The sequence below is a fragment of the Anarhichas minor genome, unplaced genomic scaffold, assembly GCF_050575085.1.
Source record: "Anarhichas minor isolate MPS153535 unplaced genomic scaffold, ASM5057508v1 ptg000007l, whole genome shotgun sequence".
Classification (NCBI taxonomy): domain Eukaryota; kingdom Metazoa; phylum Chordata; class Actinopteri; order Perciformes; family Anarhichadidae; genus Anarhichas; species Anarhichas minor.
The window spans coordinates 2,291,866-2,312,500 of NW_027466453.1; the positions used below are offsets into that span (position 1 = coordinate 2,291,866).

The 20,635-nt window shown below is 38.4% G+C and overlaps 1 protein-coding gene across 4 annotated transcripts in view; it reads left to right on the top strand.

Annotated features, from left to right (window-relative positions):
* Nucleotides 1–6,500: 6,500 nt before the first annotated feature.
* mpp2a (MAGUK p55 scaffold protein 2a) overlaps nucleotides 6,501–20,635 on the top strand; it is a 39,131-nt gene continuing 24,996 nt past the window's right edge. Inside the window, exons 1-3 of one of the 4 annotated variants that reach the window (XM_076082470.1) lie at nucleotides 6,524–6,581; nucleotides 16,271–16,336; nucleotides 16,697–16,745. In XM_076082470.1, the coding sequence (XP_075938585.1) occupies nucleotides 16,715–16,745 (31 nt within the window). In that variant the 5' untranslated portion in view covers nucleotides 6,524–6,581; nucleotides 16,271–16,336; nucleotides 16,697–16,714. Of the gene's footprint in view, nucleotides 6,589–16,270; nucleotides 16,337–16,696; nucleotides 16,746–20,635 lie in introns of all 4 variants that reach the window. The other 3 variants (XM_076082461.1, XM_076082444.1, XM_076082454.1) reach the window with 3 other exon arrangements.

Consider the following 20,635-nt stretch of genomic DNA (forward strand, 5'->3'; position numbering starts at 1 on the left):
CTCCGCCGCCCCTCTCCCTCCTCATGGAGCATTCCCTCAGGGTGCATCCCACAATGCACCTGGAGGGGCCGACATGTGCCTCTCATCTCTGACCCCTGAAACCGACCCTGAACTGAAGACCATCACTGACCGGATCACAAGCTGTCTTTGTCTCTCTTGTCACTGTCTCACATCTTTCTCAACACAATTGTACATAATTTATTATTTATATATATATATATATATATATATATATATATATATATATATATATATATGAGATCAGAGCTACTAATCAGAAAGGTGGACCTGTGTCTGTGTGTGTTCGATTAATGTCCCTTTACTGTCCAACTCTTTTTAGAGGAGAAAATTATTGTTTTACTGTTGCTACTGTAAAAAGTAACAGAATAAATGATTAAAAACTGTTCTGTGTGATTAAAATTTGTTGATGAATCAAAATTTTGTTTGGGGATTAATGTACTGATGCTGTGTTGTACTCATTTTATATAGTCTGAAACTTGAAAGGCACTCTTACTCGTGTATTAAATGATATGGCTGGTGTAATTTTATATTTTTTTGTTGTCTACAAATACCACAAAAAGACCAAAACCAACAATGTGTTAGTCCATCTCTCAGTACTTTCTGATCTCCCTACACGCTGTGTGTCATTCAGCTCCAAGCCCATTGGCTCCTCCTAAAGTCATAAAGCTCTCAATATATAGTGTCATTTTAATTTGAAAAAGAATATCTATATATTATATATAATTATATAATTTCCTGAAACAGCAGGTTACTGCAAGCTTTAGAAAATCTACTTAATTAAACAGGAGGAAATGCTGCATTTTTCTGGAACTATTTTTAAACAGCGGATTAATCCACGTTTGTTTCCTTACTGACTATTTGTTGCAGAAGAACGGTCTATGTGGGTTTGAGTCAAGCTTTTAATAATTTATTTTGAACAATGAAGCTCTATTGCACTCTTGTAGGAAGAAGATATTTCAGGCTTTGGATGCACACACAATACTTGTTAGTAGAAGACTTTGATTGTAGGTTTTGGTCCTTTCATGGGTTTAGTGACAAGAAAAATCTTGAATAAAAAAACACAGTGGATAATCTGGATTGTTTTATGGCATGAAGGATTATTACTATAAAGTGCAATAAAGTAAATAACCTTCCTCTTTGTTAAGCATTCATCAGCACATTACAGTTGAGACTTATGATTATTGTTGAGAGGACAGGCCGCCTCTACGGGCTTCTTGCATTTCACATTGTGACATATGGGGATGTTTCTTCAGAATTATTTTCATGCATTAAAACATTAGAATTATTTTTCAAGCATTAAAACATGATAATGAGGATGATGATGAACCTTTTTCTTATTTTTTTTGAACTTCTTCGAGAATCTTTACAGTGCTGAGAGAAAACCCTTCAATTTACTTCATGGCCTGGATAAACTCAGAGGAGGGACAGTGTCTCTGTTGACACCCGAGCCGGTTTATGAAGTATACCTAGACCCTTGTAAGGGCTAAACCTAAATGTTATGAGGCCACCTTTCTCCTTTTACAACCATCTACATTTCTGAGGAGCTGATAGGACACAGAGACACATCCAATTGTGAATAAAACACCAAAAGAAACTGATGTTTCTACCAAATTATAATGCACTTTAATTGTCATGATGAGCTAACATGTTTAATAATGTAAAGAAGTGCTTTGACGTGGTTTTGGACCTTGTATCGAGCTAAGCTGTAGATCAAGCCTTAAGTAGGGCTATCCTTTTATATTAATCATTCATAAGATCCTGGCACATAGATAGAAATGTGAATGCACACTAATGCCATGTCTGAGTTAATCCTTGTATTTTTGATATATTTTTAAATTACATTTTCCCTTTCTTTTGTAAAACATTTTAAAATTGACTCTTTAACTGTTATTAATTTTGTTAAGCATTTGTTATAATCTGTGGTTTGTAATCATACAAAATTCATCTTGGGTTTCTGACTCACTAAATATATTGTTCCTTAATACATTAATAGTGAAAGTTTGAGGTCTACCAAATCTCTAAATTTGAAAGCATGTGAGTTTATAAATAGTATAGAAGTTCATGATAATCAACTCTGGTTGCAGTTCTGTAGAAAAAATCTAAAAACAATGATTCATAGAATCATTCATCTATAAGAAATCATCATTCATTTTATTCCTCAATTATTTATTTATTTGTTTGTTTAGTGTGTAATAAATCAATAAATATGTTTTTTTAATAAAAAAACGTATTCATCTGTTTTTGTGTAAATTAAATAATATGTCAGACCATGTCAAAAACTTCATAGCAACCCTGAGATTGAGACTTAATTGTAAAATGAACATTTTGGAAGTTGGGTGGCCTCCTAAATGTAATTCTAAAATTAAAATCTGTTACTTAATAATCCTTCTGGTTACGAGCGACCCCATTTGGGGGTCGAGTACCGGTACCGAAGTTCCGAATGGACTTTTCATCAAGAAATATCAAAAATGCTCCAGACATATAAAATACTGAATTAAAAAAAAAAGTCCGGCCAAAATCATCATGCCAGCCATTTTACACAATTATACACAGTTATACACAAACTAATTCAATAAACTAGAAGATTTATCACATTATCAGGATTTTTCTCCAAAAAAATCGGCGTACTATGCACCCGAAATTCATCTTTCATCACAAAGCCGGCAGCAACCATGGCGGATGAATACATGATTCCGCAGTAGTGCTCGATACGGAGTCGAGTCACGAGCTGTGTCTCAATTCAGGGTCTGCATCCTTCGGAGGCTGCATTCGTAGACCGGTTGCGTCACAGCGCTGCGACTAGTGCTGTAACGTTTCAAACGTTGAGATTAACTACACGAATACACTGAATTTGAGTATTTTGCTGATTCTGTTCATGTTTTGTTACAGAGAGCCAGGAGCTGAGGGGAGAACGATGGACAAACATTCAGCAGCCGTAGCTTTGAATTAAGACATTAGTCCATTTGTAATATCTCCATTTGACCATCCTGTACTTAAGGTTACAGTTACATGAGCTCTCATCCTGTACAAAGCCTTCACTAATAACACAACCAGTAGATCCTTCTCATGTGTTCATGTTGCTGTCACAGAGATGACAGTTGTGATGTCACCTTTTTATTTTATTTATTTAAATTTACATAAGACATCCATGTAAATGATTTCTATGTGAATATGTATATATTCTGCTGTGTAAAATGTGTCAATCTTCTAAGTTTGCATCCCTGTGTGAACATTATTGATAAATGTTTCTCTTTTCATCAACTTATTTAAAAAATATAAAGTATATGCACATGTGTTACTGAGAGTTAATAAACACGTTTGCTGACATTTGTTTTGCTGCTGTTAATGTTAACTGTCTTGATTGATTTCCTCTGCCTTAGGATTGCTATATATATATATGTACATGTATATATATATATGTATATGTATGTACATGTAAATATATATGTATGTGTGAATGAAATGAAATAAAGTTATTGATAAATTAATTTAATTACCAGAACTATAACTGATTGAAAATTAGTTATTAGTAACTGATTTAATTAACTGATTATTAATATAGAAAAACAATATTATGAAAAAGATCTATGAATTAATTATTGAATATATGATAAAAAAAACTGATTAAAACACTAAACTAAAACCTTTCCAGTATATATACTGAATAGGTTTTAGTTTAATGTATTTATATGTATATATATTTATAATCCTGCTGAGCAGGGATTATATATATATATATATATATATATATATATATATATATATATTTATATTTATAGTGTGTATATTATATATATATATTATATATATAATCCTGTTGAGCAGGGATTTTAGGGACGGGAGCAGCAAGAGGGGGGCGGGGCGGGAACAGCTGTTGACGCAAACAGGAAGTCCTCTGTTGCGTAGGCCTTCTCATTTCGGAGACCGCACGGTCTAGCCTTTGCGGTCCTCAAAGGACGCGGCCCACGTAGACCGCGAAGGCTGGGTCCTCCGAAGGATGCAGCCCCTGAATTGAGACACAGCTACAGACTAAGAGGAGATTTTTTCATGGATGAGACATATGACATCTGAACATGGCTGAACATGGCTGAAAATTATGCCAAACTGCTTTATTATGATGTATTGAACACTCTTAGGGATAAAGCAAGTGAATATATAGTTAATATGTAGTTATATAGTATATAAAATTAGAATAGAGCATGAGAGAGAAATGAGAATTTGGCTTGAAATTCTGTACTCAGACCTCCTATTATGCTGGCCTGCTTCACTCAATCTAAGTAAAATTAGCTTGGAGAGACCACAAACCTGTTGTGCTATGACTGTGGAGTATTTTTAGGCTTCAATCTGCATTATTTCAAAAACAATGTTCAATAAAAGTGCTTTTTTTCAGGCGAACCTGAAACTTTTCAATTTGAGCTGTGTGCCATCTTCATTCACTATTAACCAGTAACATATACACATCTTCACACATCTGAACAAGTCTCTCACAAGTTTTACCTGTATTATACCATCAAAATTATTAAAATAGACCTTGTAGTTTCAGATCTACAGTCTTTAAGTATGGGTATGCAATTTTCGAGCAGAGGCCTAAAAATAGGGCTAGGATTTAACTAATTGTGTCCTAGCTGAAGCTGAGTGCTTCAAGGGTTGATAATTCATAATTGAGTTATTAATTACCGTTGAATATTTTGATATCAATTGATCATTAATTTGTACAACCAATAACGCTATACAGCACATAAAAGTATTGTGTCATGCTTCTTCCTCAGCATAGTGAGAGAGATTTAGGGTCTAGACAGACAGTAGAAGGACAGGCTGATGGACGGATTAGTTGCAGTACGTTTAGCCTCTTCAGGGGGTAACAATAGATCAGAAACACTAGCATTAACATTAATGCTAGGTGGAGACAGAAGCTGCCAACCTTAAATGCCACCATGGGTGGAACCATGTTCTAAGTGGTTACAATCTAAGGTTCTAGAGACTCTGGGTCCTCTTTAACAGCTCAAAAACGAAATAATTGTCTAATTATCTGGTGACATGTTCGAAAGGTGGCACGGTGGTGTTTAACAATGTTGCCTCACAGCAAGGTGGTTCTGGGCTTAGGTCCCTTCTGTGTGGAGTACGTTCTTCCTGTGTTAGTAGCAGGGTCGGGCTTTATTCAAGTTCTCCTGCTTCTTCCCACAGTCTAAGGACATGCAGGTGAGGTTAATTGCTGGTGAATGTGAACGTGATGGTGAATGGTCGTCTGTCTCTATGTGTCAGCCCTGTGATGACTTGGCCTCTCGCCCAAAGTCAGCTGGGATCATCTATAAGACTGGCTTCTTATATGGCCTGTCTGTCATTGGTATGGAAACACATTTTTATCCCGCACAAATCCCAGATAAAACTACAATATTTTTTTTTCTTTGGTTTGTTTGGGTAATACTAGGCAAATACCAGGAGGAAACACAAATATAACCCCATTATTACCATGGTATAAATTATGCCCTATTATTACCTTGCGATGTCTTTACACATTATTATCCTCATATTTTGCCCCATTATCTAAAAAAAACCCCGACGTTACCATCAAGTACCCTAGTACTATCCTGTTGTTCCCAAGATATTACTCCCATATTGCCATGTTTTTACTTAGCTGTAACATGAAGTAACACCCATCACTGTGCAGCCCATCAAATCACCACAGCTGACACACAAGTTGATTTAATTCAAGTGTAATACTCAAATCTCTCCACTGCCGGCTGCTGTTGCACTGGTTTCACATAAGGTCAGAACTATGTATACTGCTACAGCATCCTTCCAACTTCAGAGCTGCCTAGGAACTCTTTTTTTCTCTTCATTTTTTTACAACATTGAGTTTTTATTCAGACCCAAAATGTCTCAAGAAACTTTGGGCTTATATTTTACAACAGACCTATCACAAGTGATTCTTTTGGCTGAGGCCCACTCAAAGAACTCTAACTGCTCAATGAGAGGAAATGTTAATGCCTCGAATCTCAATTTGTCAGATTACGGTTTTAAAACTGTGCTCTCGAGGTGATCAGACCACCGCTGTCATTCGCTCCAGTCCAATCTGTGAGTTTGTGTTATGGCTTTGGTTAGGCTACTTTTAATTATTTTTTTAAATGAGGAGAAAAAACAACAAAACAAGGCACTGTCCCTTTAATAATCATTTAATACTACCACATCGATAGGTGCCAACATCCAAGGAATTTGTTGAATTTAACCGGAAATAAGCCCATGTTGAATCTGCCTGCAAAATGTAGATGATATATTTAACATGTTTAACTCCCACCTAGTGCCTACTTCATAGTGTATACCATATGGTCTTACATGTCCATACAAGATTAATCTCGTGACAACAATAAGTAGTTTAAATTTAGTTTTCTAATGAAACTTTATATACTGGCATATTTGCCAAAAGTGTTTTATTCTGAAATTTTCTCGGAAGTCCTACGCCACTGACGGCTTTATATCTTGACGGTTAGGGGAAAGCCAGACGACAACAAGAAGCGCACGAGACATCACAAACAGGTCAGCGGGAAGCTCGTCTAATTGAGGTAAACGGTAGGTGAACTGCAATTTATCCAACACAAACATGGCGGCTGTATTCACATCTATTACTGTTATTGTGGAGCACATTGTGCTTCTTTTATTCTTTCTCCTCCCACTGACGCTCGTTTAACGTTAGTGAGAGAGCAGCTAACGCTACACACTGGACTGCCATGACAATGGTGCGTAGTGCAAGCGGTACTGTTTGTATTAGAACGCTAGGAGATTTAGACAGTATTAAGATAGCCAACTTGTGTATTGTTAGCATTTTGTTAATCGGGCTGTGTGTGTGTGTGTGTGTGTGTGTGTGTGTGTGTGCGCGCGCGCGCGCGCGTGTGTGCTCATGCTTTGTTATATGTGACCCCTGAGACTAATATATGTATGTATGTATGTATGTATATATGTATGTGTCTGTAAGTTATGTGTATGCCTATTAGGTGAGGCATACATGCTAATAATACAAAAGTTTACATTCGACAATGTTTAACAAAGAGGAGCCGATGATACATATCTACAAACAGTACTGACTGGGTTCAGGTGACGTCAAAAAACCCGTGTCCACGCTCTTGACACCCTCTACCCACTCAGACACAAACACTCTACCTATTACATATCAAATATTATGGGGTAAAAAGGTGAGAAAATATGGGGGGGGGGGATCATTGTATCTTTTATTTAAAACAAATTGTTTCCACGCATTGATGGCAACTACACAGTTGCTACCATATTATGTTTGTGAGACACTGCAAGATGTACAATGTAGGTAATGGGTTGTGTGTATGTCTGTGTATCTTTTTACATATTGGAGCATGTGAGCAGATGGATGATGGTGGGGAATGGAGGGAGGAGGGGCAGTGATGGAGGCGGTGGAATAAATTAGAGAGTAATGGAGGGGAGGATGGAGGTAGAAGGAAAGGAAGAAGGAAGCATGCTTCTGTGTTCTGGTGAAACATCTGCTCTCAGATTTCTCTTCTGCTCTTGGTGTTTTCAATAACTCATGTCAAAGTTCCCCAACCAATAGAATGCTAGATTTGGTTTTAACCAATGCCTCGTTGCCTTTGCTTTACTTTTTAAAGTGTCCCTAACGGGCGGGTATTCTTTAACCTGGCATTTCAAGGCTTATTACCCAAAATTAAATCAACAGAGCACTGCTTTCACTTCCATGTTGTGCTACATTCCAGCTAATGTACACGTCTTTACATCAATATAAAACTTATACGGTTCTTATTCACCTGAAGCAAAATATAAATAACATTTTTACCCAAAATAAAGGGCTAACTAAAAATAAATATGTGTGTTGCTCACAGTATTTATTGGACACATGTCTTTGGCCAAATCAAATGCGATTGCATCCGTTATTTCAGCGTGTCTTTGGGAGGTGGATGATACGCTGTCGCGCTGTGCAGGGTCGCTGTTATGGTTTTCTGGGTTGACGTTGGACATGGACGGAGATTCAGTGAGGTAACGTTAGCTTTGGCCTTAATGCATTCATCGTACTGTGGTTTGTGGTGGTTTTTCAGGTGGTTGAACAAGTTAGTTGTATTGCTATGCTGCGCAGACACAACTCTAACGCACTCTGTCATATGATTTGTTCTTGGTTAACATCACTTGGCCTAAATCCAAAAAACTTCCAGACAACGGATGATGATCCTTTTCGAGGGGCTAGCTCCTCACCTTCTGCTCCTGACATTTGATTTAGCTTTCACACGACACCCGTGACCGTCTGCTCTCTGTTCTGTTGTCTGTCTCTCTACTCTTCTACTAATAGTGGAGTCTGCAGGGTGCGCGCATGACACCTCCCATCTCGTTCGCCCCCTGGTGGTCGGCAGACTGTTAGTTGAGGAAGCGCTTGATTTGATATGTAGCAGAGCACGCATTTTAAACGTCAATATCGCTGACGATCATGCTCATTTAATCGTGGCAGCCAAAATCGTGATCGCGATTAAAATTCGATTAATTGTGCAGCCCTACTTCACATATCACTGTTAGTTTATGTTTGTCTTTTATATTTCTTTAAACTGAGGCTACATCCATACTACTCCGTTTCTATTTGGAAGCAGATTTGTCAAATAGAAACTATCTCCGTCCACACGGGCGTTTCAGCATCATTTTCGAATTGATCTGCATCCACAAGGCAACCTTCGAAGACAGACAGCACGTGACCATTAACGTACACTGGGCATGCGCGTGACGGTGTAAATAATTGATAAAACTGCTTCATTGAATGAGTCTCCCTTTTTTGTCATGGCCGTTCAGCCCGGTTTGTGACACCCTTGCTTTCTTTGCCACTTTTGGAATAAAATGATCGCATACCAGCACCCAAACTTTTTCTTTTACTGTAACTACATTGTCTACTATTACTAGAATCTTCTATTTTATTTTGCCATATGCTGACAAGGATGGGGTGAATCAACCCTGTGAACTCACTCGTTGACGGCTGCACACAGAGACCAGGCCATTAGCTTTCGACTGCTAGCATAAACTAAGGTGGTAACCAACGCAGTCGGCCCCTGCTTCTTACCACATCCATGGTCTGCCCACAGTAAGCTATCTTTTTTTTATTTTTTTTTGAGTAAAGGTCTGGGTCCGTGGTCTATAACGTTATTGATTATCAATGGTATTGCTGTTGGCTATTGTAGTAGCATGCTGCGGTCATATGCGGCGGCTACCTGTGCCACTGACCGTAACTTGCTCCACCGACCAGCACCAGTATTCGTTCCCCTCTAGCACATGACAGGAGGCCGGTGTAGCAATTGTAGTAACAGAAAAAGTAAAGGTGGTGCGCTGGTAATTAACTTTCCTTTTATTCCAAAAGTGGTAAAGAAAGCAATATAATAAAGGTCTAGAGCAGGGGTATTCAATTACAATTCCAAAAGGTCCAGATTGAGAAAATCTCCTCGTGCAAAGGTCCGGAACATTACACTATTGTCTAACTTGCGCTATTTAGTGCCATATATATATATATATATATATATATATTAGTGCTGGGCAACGATTAAAATATTAAATCGCATGGATTTCTTGCGATTAATCGCATTGCTATGGCAAAGTTCAATAATGAATTCAAAAGTAGTGTATTGCGCACTTTTATTTTAAAAGTACTGCTATATGAACAAAAGGGCAATAACGTTTGGTTCACGAGATGCAGGTAGCATGTTTTATACTTAATGTGAATATAATTCATACTTTGTTGGCATCTTATTCTGAAAACCGGATGTTCGTCTGAAGAAACCGGATGTTGTCTCACGTTAATCTTTCCGCTAACTTTCAAAGTCCTTCGCTCGCTCCCGATCTGTGCCATTTAAATACGTTTACCGTGAATTTCAGCATATAGGTGCACTAAAATGTAAGTGTCTGCTGAGTTGACCACGGAGATCTGAGTGTCTGCTGACTTTACCGCAGCGATGTCCAGTAGTCTCCAGGGAGAGCAACAGCTGGTGCAGCTTCTCTCTTTATTTCTGCCCCCCTCGACCAGAAGCGGAAGTCGCCTTTTCTCTACGGCAACATCATATCTCCAATACAAAACGATAAACATGAGACAGTCTGTTACAATAACTGATTAGGTGAGTGAAGAGCTACAGAAAGAAACACAAAGACACAGAACACACAGGGCAAAGCCTGATCGTGACATATATAATATTATAGGCATTGCTGTAATACTGTAGAAACCCTACCATGACCTCTCTGCCCTAACCCTAACCTCACAGAGTGCAGAGTGGACTGAAAGTGCAGGAAAGTTGCTGCAGATATTTTATTTGTCAATAATAAATTTAAAATACTTACCTGTTTTTTTTTGTTGTTTTTTAATTTTAATTTTTTATTTTTTCCCATCTCAAAAGGCTCAAGGACACACACACACACACACACACATATACACAACTGACTATAGGATGTTTGCTGGCTTTTATCCCACTGTTCTTTCATCCTCTTGTTGTTATGTCTATGTATTGTCTCTTGTCTTTCAATAAAAAAAAATAATAATTATAATGAATTTAAAAAATGCGTTAACGCGTGATAAAATAATTGTCGGCGTTAATTAATGAATGCGTTAACGCGAAATTAACGCGTTAACTTGCCCAGCACTAATCTATATATTAGTGCTGGGCAACAATTACAATTTTTAATCGCATTATTTTTTTGCCATTAATCTCATTGTTATGCTCAACATTCAATAATGAATTCAAAAGTAGTGTATTGCGCACTTTTATTTTAAAAGTACTGCTATATGAACAAAAGTGCAATAACATTTGGTTTGCGAACACTTTAAACAAATAAGGTTATTTTTAACAGCAATAACTGCTACTGTCTTCCTCAGTTGCTCTGCTTCCAGTGCAGCTTGTTTTAAGTAGAGCTTTTATCCAATCAGATTTCAGCCCTGTGTCTCTAGGTAAGAAGAGAGGCCCGAGGCCTGCAGACTCACAAGTGAATCCCTTTACAGTTTAAGTGAATGGGGACGATATTGTTGATTGTCAGTCTTCAACCAATCACATCTGTAGTTTGACATGTTGGGCGTATTCTTTGACGTGTCAGAGCCTTCTAGCTGGCCTACAACTACGTCAGCATTACGTGCAGCTCAGTTTCCATGTGCAGCTCTGCAGTGAGGTGCAGCGTGTGCTGTGATTGGTCAGTGGGCGAGCACGTGACTATCGTGAAACGAAACTTAACATCAGAGGCTTAGTAGTGAGAGTTCAAATCGAAAGATATGGAAGAAATTATGACATTTTTTGCATTTTGCTCGGTGTAGATTATTATTATTTTTTTACCTAGCTTTGTTTTTTTAACACTCAATGGAGGAGGAGAAACTGATTTGTGAGTTGGGATTTAACTGGGATGAAACTCTTTGTCAACAAAGAAAGGAGGATGGAGTTTGGTAAGTCGACTGCGTTTATTGTTTTACATCTACTATCTGAATGGCCCGTGCCCTTGAGTGTGTAGCAGAATGCGTGTTGCTGCTGTTGTTTTCCCGTTAAGCTAGTTAGCGTAGCCTCCCAGAACACTTGCGGAGCCCCAGCTGTTTTTTGTTGTGGTTTTTTTTGTTCCAGTTCAGAGGTCACACAGACCGTTGTCTCCTACATCAGTGATTCTACACTGGTGGACCCCCTTTGCCTGACAAAAAAATAATAATGTAGTCCTTTTTATTTTGGAGGATATTTTTTATGCAGCGGACTTATTCCAGCATTTACGGCATTTGTTCAGCGGTGCAGGAAAAACACCGACCAATGCGTTGTGAATAGGGATGGGTATTGTTTGGGTTTTTTCCGATACCGGTGCTAAAACGATACTTTTAAAACGATACCGGTGCCTAAGCGGTGCCTGAACCGATACTTTTTTTCTTCAAATTGAACAATATATTAACTGTTTAAATTATACTATAAATATAAATAAATACAAAACACTTGGCTTCAAACTACAGCTTCAAACTTTTTAACTTCAAACTATGAACAATATATTAACTGTTAACAGTTTACAGTATACTTAAATAAATATAAATAAATACAAAACACACACACACTCTGTACACACACTACAGCTTCAAACTTCAGCAATTATTTTGCAGAAATATGAGCATATTTACCTTCTCTGGCAAAATACGACAGCTCTCCTGACTTATTTTATTTTATTTTACCAGTTGGTGGCGGTAATGCGCCAATTCGTCGTTTGCCAACCGCCACTACTCCTCGCAGAAGAAGAAGAAGCTTTCGCGTGCCTGTGGATGTTGTGCTTATGAGCGGCAGCGCTAAGTACCCCGTTGTAATAATACTATGAGTGAGGAGCGGAGGACCGAGTCTATCGTTACCTGCTGCCAGGACGGAGTCATCAGAGTAGTGTTGGCACCGCTTTTCGGTACCCAACCCTAGTTGTGAATCACATCACGTGATGCAGCTCAGCCAATCAAATATGAGTATTCTGACAAGTTTCCTGACTCGAGTGAGACGTACACACACCGTGACACAAGAGGCTGAGACGAGGAAAGACAGCAGAGCAGTACAATCATGACGCGATTTGTGAAAGTAAAATCATAAAATGGTCTCCAAAAGAGAAAAATGGGTCGCGCCTTATCATTATGGGGTGATGGTGGATCCCACAATTTAAGCTTCTGCATTTTCCAAATGCACTAGTATTATTCAAATGTATTGTTCGGTTTGTAAGCCTCGTACCGAACGGTTTAATACGAATACATAGTTACAGCCCTAGAAACGAATATATATATATATATATATATATATATATATATATATATATATATATATATATTCTCAGTTTTCAAATTTAACTGGATGGATTATAAATAATACATAGACATACATAAATAAATGTTCTTCTGATTTCAAGTAAAATAATGGCTGGATTAAATAATAACAGATACAACAGAAAGCTTTTGAAAAATGTGCATCTTTAAAAAGGAAGTACTTAAAAATGATTTCACTGAATTGCCCTGCAGCTTTAAATTCAGTTCATTCAGGCGTGAAGTGATGTCAATCAAAAAAGCCACAATATTATATTTTTCTCATCTTCTAAAAAGAGAAATTAGTGAGCATGGACTTTATCTGTGGTTATAAAACTACTTGTTTCAGCTCTATTCCTCTCTGTTAACATCATTGTTGGTCAGTGAATTCATGTGTTAAGATTCTGATCATATTGGGCTCATAGGTTTATTTTCTGTGTCTTCATTTCAGATGCGAGTGGGTACGTTTGCTGAAAAGAGTTGTGCTTTGTCTGGTAGTGACACTTCATATTACCGCTTTTAATAATCTCCACAGTCTCTGAACTGTCCGTGGGAAGAATAAACCTATAAGAGTCTGTCCATTCTTGGTTAAAGACTCTGGTCTCTCTGACCACTTTTCTCTTTTTGGAGAACGTCATGTGAAATAACTTCTCTGACTCACGTAATTCTCCTACTCTTCGGTCTCTTTCCTCGGGTACATCCCAAGTCTCTTAATTGCATCCCCGTTTCCCTCACTTGGGTCCTTTCCTTGCGTCTTAGTCCCTCCCACCAGGGATGCATGGAGGAAACCATGTGAGGAGAGAGGAACGAGGAAATATGTTTTAAGACTCTCCTTTCCTCAGTTGCGTCACGTGAAGCGACGTCTGTTTCTGATGACGGTGGCTGATGATGACAGCTGGATCAGCTGTCAGTCGGCTTTGAGAGACTTTTGAGAAGTTTGTGTCTGTTCACATGATCACTGTAATTAATAATAGTGACTATACTAATAACTAATAAAGACACAGTAATCACCACTGTAGAGGTGTTTTCTCTCTGTAGTCTGTTAACAAACTGTGTCCTGTGTTCTGTTTATAAGCGCAGGATCCATTTCTACCGGCGGAATGCGATCGTCTTATTTATGAATTATTTGCGTCGACCCCTAGGGGTCCGCGGAGGTACTGCAGGGGGTCCGTGAAATGATTAGTTGATTAGACAATTTTATTTAATTTTTTTCCAAACATGAATCTGTCCATTATTGTAATAGTTCAGTATTGTATGCAAGATAACAGGTATGTTTATGCATGGCAGTGGCACTAATAGGCCATCACAAATGTTTGTTTCCACATTTATGTTTAAAATGAAAACATCAATTTGATGCTTGTAGCATTGATTATCATGCAATTGACAGACAATGTTGATATTGGCATTTGTATCAGCTGACAAGGTATGTTTATAAATGGCAGTGGCACGGCCTCCCTACTCACTGTACCTTGCACATGTTTAAAATAAAAACATGAATATATTAACCTGTGTATTATTTGAATAGCTTAGCGCAATGCACAATAAAGAGGTATGTTTATACATAGCACTAGGCCCAGTTTAATACAAAACACAATTTTATACAATTTATAAAACTATTATACGTTTTCTTTACATTTTTTGTTCTTGTGAGAGAGCTTATCCATTGTCACTTGTCTAGTTTTGTATTGCTTATTCGTAGTAAAAGTTATTTTTGAGAACAGACAATTTGGCCTATTTTAGAACGTACCCATTCCACAGAAGAACATGAATGAACAGCTCAGGACCAGACATGTTTTCTTGATGACCTGAAGCTACAGCAGATGCTTTTATGCTGCTCTGGGCCGTATTGTACACTGTAAAAAAAATTCTGTGTAATATACGGTAAATTACCGGCAGCTGTGGTTGCCAGAACTTCACCGTAAAAAATAAAGTGAGAATGTATAATACATCACGGTATATCTTTTTTGCAACCGTAGATTTCACAGTTGAGAACTGTTTTTTGTTTACGGTAAATTACTATAAAAAACAGATTTCATAAACCTGTTTACGGTAATTTGCTTTAGAAATAACAGCCATGTTATAAACGTGTTTACGGTAAATAACTTTATAAACAGCAACTATATTGTGAAGCTAATTACAGTTTTTCACTGTAAAATTCACTGACTTTTCTTACAGTGTAGGGTAATGGTCTAGATGGGCCAAAACCAAGCATTGTCCAAACTGCTGTAATGTGCTTGGTGACATGAGTGATGCCTTTTTAATATTGCACCTCGAACCATTAGACCGCACCAAAACATTTTCTCACCAAGGGTAATACCCAAGATATTGGTTTCTATAACCTGCTCTATTGAACTACCCTGAATTGTGAGTGCCAATTTGTGTTTTTTCATGTGTGTACAAATAATACATTTTGACTTTGAGACAATGAGACATCTGAATTACCTAGTAATAAAACAAATTAAATTCTCTCTTAAGGCTTGTATTTAAATCAGTAAAATGAGTGATGCCCAATATAATCCTGAATTACAATAAAATAAATTAGGCCACATTACTGTTAAATATTGTAGGGTTAGGTAGGCCATTTGCAATATTGAATATATTAGAGAACAAAACTGATATATTTTTTGCAAACCCTCACTAATACATTTTATTTTAGCTTACCACAGATATATTGGTGTAAGTGTATATGTCGGCCAATTAGTAAGAGTGTGAGCAACAATAAATCCTCGAGATGTGTTTGATAGAATCAGTGTTGACAAGAAAGCAAGCACTGAAAAGTATATTTTCATCTACAAAAATGTGAACCCTTCATACTGATATTGGTAACGGCTTGATGAATCTCCATTTTAGCCGGCTTTAGTGTTCCTATGTCAGGCTGCATCTCTTTGAAAACTCTAGTTTCTTGGATCCTGACATGGCTAACATTTTTGCAACTGGATTGTACCTAGAAGTAGTATCTTGAAGCATTTCCCACCACACCTGCTGTCATCAGCTTGCATGTAATCAGTGAAAAAAAAATAGTGATAGTAATAATGGGTGATAGATGTTAATGCCATTTTTCAGATATCATGATTTACATCCTCTTCATGTGTTGAAGTCTTTACAGGTTTTCTTTTTACTCCATCTTCTCTTCCACTCTCGTGCTCTTGCCTGGCGTGTTGTGTAATGTGTACTCTAGCGTGAGCAACAATGGAAGTGTGTGTGAAGGCCAAACTGAAGGAGGGCAGGTTTCCATGGCAGCCACGAGCTGTAGCTGCAGCTTTGTCAGATAGACAGACAGTTAGATAGATTGTGTTAAAGCTTTACAAGTAGAAGGGATTTCATATAGAGTTGAATGGTTGGTATTCCCCCTTTGTTCTCCTCTCTTTCCCCAAATTGCAATTGTATTGTGTCTGTTGTCATGGCGATGTATAGATTAGTTACGCCCACATTCCCCTCCCCTCTCTTCACATCTCTCTCTTGCTCTTTCAGTATGAAGGCTCAATTTCAGAACATTTGCTGGGGCTCCGCCCTCCTTTGCTGGCATCACTGCCTGCAGTACGTATGTGAATGTGTTTATTGTCCCATGTTGTGGTGGGAAAAGGAGGATTTTACATACAACTGCTGTACACAGTTGTACAAACTGCAACAACACATACTGCTGCTGGTTGCTGGCTGCAGCTTTATCTTCACAGTACATACATGATAGTGGTGTTGACTGTTGAACCATTCCTTTAACTATGAACAAACCTCTCCCTTAACTGTGGTAAAACAGTGGAGGTTTTATTTGTTTCACTGTGCTATAGCTGTACTGGAGCAGTGTGATGGTTAAGCTGCTAAAACTAAACACTTAATTTACTGTAATAGATGGACTATTTTATCCCCTCTCTCACTCTTTATTTTTCCTTTCTTTCTCAGATTGACTGGAGCTTTACCATGCCTGTTGCCTCCACCAGGAAAGAGCCTGGTGAGATCAGACACCTTCCTCCTCATTATGTCCTATGACCAATGTGTTTGTTTGTACCTCCTACCTCACATCCAATTTACCAAAGGGCTGTTCAATGGGTAAAACAGGAACAAGAATATCTGACTAAGTTCAAAAGTCATCTTTTACTTAAATGATGAGAGTAGGGTTTCTCTCTGAAACTTAATCTATGTTTGATGCTAATATTATTGGGCTTTTACTCATGTAACATTTGTAATGGAGGACTTTTATTTGTAAGAAAAGTATTTTTACACTGTGCTCGAGTAAATCATTTAATTATTAACATATTGGTTGTGTAAATATGAATGTTGATGACAGCAACAGTCGTGCCGGGAAACGGGGCTCCATCAATCCCAGCAGTCTGGGCAAGGGGAGCTGTAAAGCTGACATGGGGGTGCGCAGGCCACTTTCTTCGTCAATGCGGAACTAGAGCCGCAGAGGAAATGCTGTCTAGTTAATTAATAGGAAACACTGAGAATAAAACCATACATATGGGTAAGATATATGATAAAAGAGCTGATCACAATGATGATTCCACCTATGATGACAATGTCAAACATCTACATCAGCAAGCAGCATTGGGAACACATCAACTGTTATGAAGACAGAGGAGAGGCATTCTGCTGAAGCAATAAGCAAAGCAGTGGAACATTGACCTAGGGCTGTACCCAATAGTTCACAGCTTTGAAGCTTCATTCATAACCTTGTCATTCTCAATTGTCTCAGTCCTTAGTCAAAATTGAATGGGGAAAAAAGATAATCGTATCTAAAATTCATATCAAGTTTTTATCGAACGAAATAATGTTTTATTCCATATGTGTGGGTGTTTAGCCTTTCAAAAACAACAGTTTCACTAAGGTCAGAATTTGAAGAGAGGCAAGTATTAACGGGCATTCTTGCACCAATCGAATAGCACCATAAATTATATAACCGCAATAACTCAAAATCCTATTTTACTTATTTTTTTAAGGTTGTTGACATCATGAAATATGACAGACAATCAAATCTTCATTCGAAAACCTCAATAAAAGCTATGAATGTAAAGAAAAATTATATTTGGTACAGCCCTTGAACATGAAGTTAGCATGCCGACAAACTGTTGTTGCCTGACAGTGGCAGGCCGTGCATTTTATACCTAGGCCTTCACTGTTGTCCTGCAGCTGAAATACCACCTTATAACCACATGATGGCGCCACAGTTACTATTCGTTTCTAAGGCTGTAACTATGTACGTATTAAATGTATATACCGTTCAGTACGAGACTTATAATACGTTTGAATAGTACTAGAGCCTTTGGAAAATGCAGAAGCTTATATTCAGGAAAATAGAATGTTTTCTGCGCTCATGGAGGACAGTGGTTCTCAGCTGGTCTGGCTGTGGGACCCACCATCATTCCTTAATAACAAGTCGCGGCCCAAAGAGATAGTCTTATGATTTTACTTTCACAACTTGAACATTTTACGTACTACTCTGCAATGTCTTTCCTTGTCTCAGTCCCCTGTGTCATGGTGTGTGGTACATCTCACTCAGTCAGAATGCCCATATTTGATTGGCTGAGCTGCATCACGTGATGTGATTCACTACCCGACATGCCTCTGCTGTTAAGTTTCGTTTCACGATAGTCACGTGATCGCCCACTGACCAATCACAGCACACTCTGCACCTCGCGGCAGAGCTGTAGATGGACACTGAGCTGCACGTAATGCTGACGTCATTATAGGCCAGCTAGCAGGCTCTGATACGTCAAAGAATACGCCCAACATGTCAAACTAAAGATCTGATTGGTTGAAGAATATGACAATCAACAATATCGTCCCCATTCACTTAAACTGCACATGGATGCACTTGTGAGTCTGCAGGCCTCGGGCCTCTCTTCTTACCTAGAGACACAGAGGTGAAATCTGATTGGATAAAAGCTCTACTTAAAACAAGCTGCACTGGAAGCAGAGCAACAGAGGAAGACAGTAGCTGTGCAATGAGAAAATAAGATAATGGGAAAATATTTTTATAAATTATAATACATGTAGTGTATTTAAGAAATTATTAAATTATAAAATAGATATAGCTTTGTGATTCTGTTTAGGCCAGCAGAGAAGGCCCTGACGGCCCACCACTGTTGCCTGATGGGCTTTAGTTTGCCATGTTATGATTTGAGCATATTTATTCATGCTAAATGCAGCACTTGTGAGGGTTTCTGAACAATCGTGTAACCGTTGTTCGTGGCGGGGCGGCCATTTTACGTGACTCCCCATGAAACAGCAAGCTGATGTATCTCCACTGGACTTGCTCAAATCTGTCCCAAACTTGCCATGCTTGATAACAGTTATAGCCTGAGGATGTCTACAAGCCAATTTTCCATCTAAGTAGGAAAATCAGCGTTATTTGAAAAACAATATCCGATTCACATGACATTTACATGATGTTGTCTACATTTGATATAGAGCAACATAATGCATGTTGACGCGTGTTGTTTAGCGCCACACAGTGGTTACAGGAAGTGGTGGACTATTTGCAAAGCATAATTTCCAGGATCAAATACTCCATGCAGTAACAAAAAAAAAAACGTCTAACTCTTGGTAGCGTTGTCCGATGGTCGCAGACATTCTCGGCCGCGTAAGCCGAGGTCTCGCAAGTACCCCCGACGTGCCCAAAGGTGCGAGGGCCCGTTCATCGCTGTTTGCAGCTTTAATTAGGGCCCGAGCAACCGACAACGTCGGGCCAGTGAAGGCCCTATTGAAATTGTAAGGGGTATTATTATTATTAGGGCCCGAGCATTTCGAGCATATATGCACATCGCATCCTGTAACATACCCTGACATTTCAATTTAATTCACCCACTAGGGGGCACGACAGTAAACCCGTCATTTTGTGATTTTTGTTTTTTGTCACTTTTTGGGGTTTTCAGCCTTTGTACTTTAACGAACTCCTCCTACAAAATTAATTGGATCAACCTCAAATTTGGTCAGGATGCTCTTCAGACCTTTGTGATGAAAAGTTATTAAATTCGTGAGTTTTCATGGAAGAACCTTCACGTGGCGTGGCGGCCATTTTGCCTCATTCGGCATGAACAGTAAAGTTGTTATAAGTCCAAGGTACATTATTCAATCTGCAAAAAATTACATATGCATGATGCTACTTCAAGCTTGAGCATACATCAATGTGGAGCAGCCCCAGCTCTGCGTTTCACCTACATGTATGAAACTTGGTAACTACATGTATCCCCTAGAGCAGGGGTCTCAAACTCAAGGCCCGCAGGCCGAATCCGGCCCGCAACGTAATTTTATGTGGCCCGCGAATCCGCCAGTAAAAAAAAAATTTAATTAAATTAAAAAAACAATTATTAAAAGTTAGACTTAATAATAAAGATATCCCCGTAGTCGAAATTATGAGATAGAAAGTCGAAGTTATGAGACAGAAAGTCATAACTATGATAGAAAGTCATAATTCTGATATAGAAAAGTCTCTTGGGACCATGCTCTAAACCCTACCGGAAGTCGGACATTTTGATTTTTGTGTCATTTTTCGATCGATTTTGGCCTATTTCTAGTCGCTATACTTTAACGAACTCCTCCTAGACACTTTGTCAGATCCACTTAAAATTTTGTCAGTTCAATCTCAAGACCGTTGTGATTAAAAGTTATCAAAAGCTTTACGTTTGACCAAATAGCTTAGCCGTAGCGGGTGGCTACTTTACGTGATTCCCCATCAAAAAAACTGATGTAACTCCACTGGACTTGCTCCAAACGGTCCCAAACTTCTCATGCTTGATTAACACTCATGGCCTGAGGATGTCTACAATCAAATCTTTCCTAATGCTGCGTTCACACCAAACGTGTCGCGAATTAACTACATGTATCCATGTGTAGACGTGA